The sequence below is a fragment of the Zingiber officinale genome, chromosome 9A (genome assembly GCF_018446385.1).
Source record: "Zingiber officinale cultivar Zhangliang chromosome 9A, Zo_v1.1, whole genome shotgun sequence".
Classification (NCBI taxonomy): domain Eukaryota; kingdom Viridiplantae; phylum Streptophyta; class Magnoliopsida; order Zingiberales; family Zingiberaceae; genus Zingiber; species Zingiber officinale.
In genome coordinates this window covers 134,962,613-134,968,626 of record NC_056002.1, presented here as the reverse complement: position 1 = coordinate 134,968,626, position 6,014 = coordinate 134,962,613, and the positions used below count along the sequence as shown (strand labels likewise).

The following is a 6,014-nucleotide window of genomic DNA, read 5'->3' as shown; positions in this document are numbered from 1 at the left end:
AATAGATTTGAGTCAATAAATTTTTTAAAAAAAGTTTTTATTTTTATTTATGTATTTGCTTCTTATTTTGAGTGGTATTTTTGTATGAGCTTGTACGAGATTTTTTCATCTCCGGATTGTTCTAAGAATGAGTGTATTTCATAAAAGAGAGTGTGCTCACGTGTAGGTCATTGGATTAGTTATCTCGTTTAGATGGATATCAAGTAAATCTTTCATGTTAATATTGGAGAGCTTTGCTTTGTGTTTTCTGCTGCAAAAGATTATTATCGACGAAGCGAGCAAGTTATTCACCCCCTCCTCCTCTAACTCCAGGTGACCCAACACTAAGGACGCTAGACTGATAGGTCATCCACTACAAATACTTCTCAATTTACTCCAATGGTTGATGAAAACTTTTCCTGAAACGAGACCAATCACTCCAAGATTAATCGATGTAAATTAGATAACTAATGTCAGCTAAATAAAAAAAACATGATATACTTTTATAGTAAAAGTGATTATGCTCATCTCATATGTCCTTCATAGTTCATCCCCAGATTATGTGAAAGGATGTAAATTACAAACATAATCTACTTTAAAAAATAATGAACCATGTAATATCGAACATGGGACGACCAACCCAGCCCAGAAAAATTCTCCATCGCTGTCAGGATAAACTGGGAAGTATTCGTGGCGGACGACCCAAAAACCTAGTGTACATGGTTGCATGCCCCATTTGAAAAAAAAAATTCTACAAATATACCACAACTAAGAATTGAATCACAGATACTTGATAATAATTTTATACTCTTCCGTTACACCATAAAACATGATCTATTTGAACTTGTCTCTTCGAATGAGTCTAGTGGCTAGCGCATGAGATGTTGCCACCATAAGGTCTGGGATTCAAATCTCGATAAAGTCGAAGTAAATGTCTCCCTTATGTGCTAGTCATTATTTCAAAGACTAGTAACCGCCCATGATTTACCTCCTTCATGTTGACCTTGGAACGAGTTGACGGAGACACTGAGGGCGAGCGTATTCATCTTTTTACCGCCATGATCTACTTGAACTTGTATTTATCTTAAAATGATGCGATGGTTAAGATCTTAAAGCGGTGTGATGATTAAAACATTAAATGTTACCACAAAATCTAGAGTCAAAACTTGTTCTAAGTAGGGATGGCAATTTCACCCGAATTCGATGGAGGATCCGACATCCGACCCGAATGGAGGAGGGTATGAAGGGACTATCAATACCCGATACCCGACCCCGAATACCCGATTAAATAATATATATACATATATTAAAGAAAATTTTCTTTTTCTAAAATCAACTTACTATTTTTTGTTGATATTAGTAGGAGACTATATAATATTTAATCTATTTTTTAATTATATATATATAGAGAAAGAGAGGATATTAATTTTAATATGTTTTTGTTGAATGATAATAGTTTGATAGAAAGAAGAAAAATTATACATATAGAAAATATCCGATTCTTTAATGAGTATGAGTATACCCATCAGATATCCTATACTCGATGGGTATGAATACAGAGGATATAGAATCCGATCTGAACCCGACTCATTGTCATCCCTAATTCTGAGGGCCAACAAATCATCTATTTTTACCACATGAACTACTTGAACTCTGAGTGAGATGAGTAATCGAATATACCAAACATTGGAGTTCATGACCAGGGCAATATTTGCTAAAAAAATTAAATATAAAAACTTATAGGGAAAATAGTATACAATCTATTTTACCTTTTTCATTAATTATTGTGTAAGGTAGCTTCGAAATTTCTAATACAAATGGTTTTAACTCTGTTTCACTCCATTTTTAAGGCACTATCCAACGAAATTGCCAAGTCCAGAGGCTCCTTCTTGGCATGCGAATGGTCCAGCAAGAGGCTTACAGAAGCATCGTCGTCGATGGTCACTTGGTCCTGCACCAGGGCGGCGCTGGAGAAGCTCTCCGGCGGCTCAGCGGTGGCGAGAAACGCAACCCATTTCCTGCTCCTCAGCTGCTCTATCGCAGGGTGTAGCAGAAACCCGACCAGCATGACGCTTACACTCACGGCCACGGTCCTCATCGAAGCCAAGCACATGACGAGGACCAGCAGAACCGTCGGCGGTACGCAAATGGCCACGGCACCGCCGGTTCCTACCGGGATCCTGTACGGCCTGTGGAGCTCTGGCTTCTTGACTCTGAGTTTTATGAAGGCGGCGAACTCGAGGAGCATGCCGAGGGAGTAGAGGAAGTTGAGGAACTCGATGATTTCCTGGAAGCTCATCGACGACAGGAGCACGACGCCGGAAGCAGAGCATAGGATGCTGGTGGTCGGAGTTCCGTACTTGGATCTGCAAGGGGATCGGGAAAGGAAGAAGAAAGGAATCGAAGGAGAGAGACGGAGGAGGAGAAGAAGAGGCGGGCGGTGCGTGCTGACCTCTTCGAGAAGATGGCCGGCAGCATTCCCAGCTCGCTCATGCCGAGCAGTTGGAAGGAGTCGCTGCTCATCTCGGCCTCGAACAAGCCCATGTTGGACATGGCGGAGGCGGCTTGGATCCACCAGCTGAGCCAGGCGCCGCCTATGGCCATGCCGACCTGGGCGAAGTAGCCGTCTTTCCACTCGCCGGTGGTGGAGGTGTCGAGCGCTCCCGTGCCGGCGAGCAGGGGGATCAGGTAAGATGCCATCACGAGCATGACGGCGCCGAAGAGGGCCCTCGGGAAGGAGCGGCTAGGGTCATCGACCTCGCCGGCGAGGGTGCTGGCCTTGTCCCAGTAGTTGAGGTTCCAGAACATGCTGTTGAAGTATCCCCTGAAGTTGGCTTTTTTAAGGTCGACGGCGAGCCAGCGGCGGGGGCGGATGCGGGGGACCGCGAGCAGAGCCATGACGACGAAGGGGGAGAGGGAGAAGGCGGTGAGGGCGACGGCGGCGAAGCCGACGATGTGGAGGCCGCGGTAGTTGAGGAAAGTCAGTGCGGCGGTGAGGGCGAGGAGGGCGGGGACGCGGGCGGCGGGCCGAGCGAAGAGGGGGAGGGACTGGCTGAGGTAGTCGAGGAAAAGGACAGGGTAGAGGGCGTTGTCCATGGTGCCGCTGATCCACTTCCAGAAGCCCTCCTGGAAGCCCCAGAAGGGGCCGAAGGCGGAGGAGATCCAGAGGACGTAGCCCCCGTTCTCGGGGAAGCTGGCGGCGAGTTCGGCGGTGACGAGCGCCTCCGGGAGAGACCACAAAAGGGGAAAAATGAGGAAGCCGAGGAGCGAGAGCAGGGGGCCCCCGCCGGTGGAGACGGAGTCCTCGACGCCGAAAGGGCCGCCGGAGACGTTGTAGAAGATGAGGGCGATTAGGGGGAGCACCGACAGCTTCTTAGGCGACGGCGACGGCAGCGGAGGAGGAAGGCGGGGAGAGGCGTGATCGGCGGCGGAGAGCTCGCCCATCCCTTCGGTGCGGCGGAGGGGCCGGGTGGTGGTCGATCCGGAGCGACGAAGGGAATGGAAATGCGGTTCGGGCGCTGGCTAGTCGACGCAGGAGGCGTCAGGGATCAGATTGGATCTGATCTCGCAATGATTGTGGGCTCCACGTATTATTTTTCTCTTATGCGGGAAGGAATTAATTATTAAATTATTCGGATAGATGAAGTTTCGTGGGGAGTTGGTGGCGTGGTGGGCTGGGAGTGGACGGGGAGACTTCCATTCAAAAACGAAATCTTCATTACCAAGTGAACGTAATTGCATATAATTTTCTTGATATGGGCAAAAGGCGTACATACATTTTTTTTTTTTTATAAAAAAAAAATCTTGTACATATTCCTAATAAATATAAAACATAAATTTCGTCTGGAATCGATCGAAGCGTCCGATGATCTCAGTCAGGAAATCCTAAGTGTGAAAATGAATCGGACAAATTTTATATATATATATATATATATATATATATATATATAATTTGTATGCTCCGGATTGATTTCTGCGGACACCATTGGCGATCATGCAATTTTATATTTTTTTTTTCAAATTTTTTGTTTATTTTTTTTAAACTCCAGATTATGTCAATACAAATTTTATCTTTACGATTTAGACATTAAATTATAATATTAAATATATATAAAAATTAAATAGAAAAAAATTAAGTATTTATGGGGTGTGAGACATAAGGTGCTTAGGATATCATTTCTATATAGAGAGAGTCGTGTTATGTTACCTGACTCCCATGCACAATTCACGTGCATGACTCTTATAGATATCCGGATGTCCTACACATCCAGTTGAGTACGAGAGTTGAGCAGCATATCAATCCAGCATATATATAGAGAGGAGTGATATCGTCCCTGACTTGCATCTAAGTGGTCAGAGCATCCAGAATGTCGAAAGTGATCCAAACGCCCTAAGTCACTCATGGGTGCGCAGTGCGCTTTGTAAACAGCTAGTTAGGGAGGATATATATAGAGAGAGAGAACTGATAGATGCTTGACTATCTATCTATGTCGCTTATCCACGACTGAATGGTTGTGGTGCCTAGAAGTGATCCTAGTGTCCCGAGTGCATTCACTTTACATAGCACAGATCTCTTTCAGGTGCCCCAACAACTCAGTCATGGATAAGCAACACCGACAGACAAGTAGCCTCTCATATATATATATATATATGAAAGAGATAGAGAGATATTGATATGTTGTCCAACTTTCGTGCGAGGGTGCGAGGCACCCGGATATCTGTGAGATTCATGCATGTTTTCTCAACTGAGACGACTCGAGGCACCTTAAATGAATCAAGGCACCCTGAGTGATTCAAGATGACCCGAATCATCTTAGTCGTGAAAATATGACACAGACAATGAATCAGACACCATATCATATATATATATATATATATATAATATTAGCCTATATACTTCATAGTGGACACCCACCTAGTTTCTTTTTTAAAGCTTAGGATTTAAATTATTGCATTTAAGTTTAAGAAATTTAAAAAAAAATGTGCTCACAAAGTGTGTTCATATATATATAAATTTTGAAAGACCATAAGAAACTCCTTAGGGTGTGTTTGGTTCAGGGTTATCGCTGATAACCTTAGTTGGCTATCAACAATAACCTTATTTGATTTAAGTAATTGGTGATTCCTGGTAATACAACATTTCCGCCACATCAGCAATTAGGGAATATAACCCGGAATGGGAAAACCTTGGAAGCCTTAGGTTTTTCACGATTCCGAAGTTAACAAAAATTTTTTTCCCAAATTATCCTCCAAGCGACAAGCGGCAATGGTGAGCAGGTGGGCACCGTGGAGCAACGACGGCTAAGACGGAGCAACGATGATGGTTCGCTAAGGAGAGAGCAGCAGTCATAGGCGCACGATTCTCCTCTGAATAGTTTGCGAAGGAGGAAGCAATGGCCTAAGGCACACAGTGCTAGCGGTTCGCAAAGGAGGCACCAACAGTTTGCAGAGGGAGATAGAGACGACGCCGGTGGTTCACGGAGGAGGCGACACGCCGATGGAGGGAGCAACGACCCAAGCCGCACAGTGCCGAGGGTTCACGAAGGAGGGAGCAGTGGCCTAAGGCGAACAGTGCTGGTTCATGAAGGAGGCACCGATGGTTCGCAGAGGAGGGAGACGGTGCCAGCAGTTTGTGAAGGAGACAGCACACTACCAGAGGGACCAACGACCCAGGGTGCACGATGTCGGTGGTTCATGGAGGAGGGAGCAGCAACCCAAGGCAGATGGTGCTGGCGGTTCACGGAGGAGGCGCCGACGGTTCGAGGAGGAGGCGCCAGCACTTCACAGAGGAGGCGCCGGTAGTTCACAGAGGAGGAGTCGACGGTTCGCAAAGGAGGAGTCGGTTCATGGAGGAGACAACACGCTGACGGCTTACGAAGATTGCGCTAGCGATCGTGGAAGAAGCACAGTAACGTAAGGAAGAATCAAATTTTTAATCAAGTATTTAAATTTATTTTAATTATATTTTAAAATATATATATATACTTATTTTAAATTTTAAAAATTAAAAATCAATTATATTTATTTATTACATA

The 6,014-nt window shown here is 44.9% G+C and overlaps 1 protein-coding gene across 1 annotated transcript; it reads right to left on the bottom strand.

Annotated features, from left to right (window-relative positions):
* Positions 1 to 1,654: 1,654 nt before the first annotated feature.
* Positions 1,655 to 3,550, bottom strand: LOC122020697 (probable polyamine transporter At3g19553). The gene is made up of 2 exons (XM_042578704.1): positions 2,432 to 3,550; positions 1,655 to 2,345 (listed from the first exon to the last, which is right to left on the bottom strand). The coding sequence occupies exons 1-2, from the start codon at positions 3,421 to 3,423 to the stop codon at positions 1,814 to 1,816; spliced, it is 1,524 nt and encodes a 507-aa protein (XP_042434638.1). The 5' UTR covers positions 3,424 to 3,550; the 3' UTR covers positions 1,655 to 1,813.
* Positions 3,551 to 6,014: the final 2,464 nt, after the last annotated feature.

Bases quoted from the DNA above. Each gene is read 5' to 3' on its own strand.
- LOC122020697 (XM_042578704.1), bottom strand. From the start codon at position 3,423: ATGGGCGAGCTCTCCGCCGCCGATCACGCCTCTCCCCGCCTTCCTCCT. The intron at 2,346-2,431 runs GTCAGCACGCAC...ATCCCCTTGCAG, and splicing joins CCGGCCATCTTCTCGAAGAG to ATCCAAGTACGGAACTCCGA.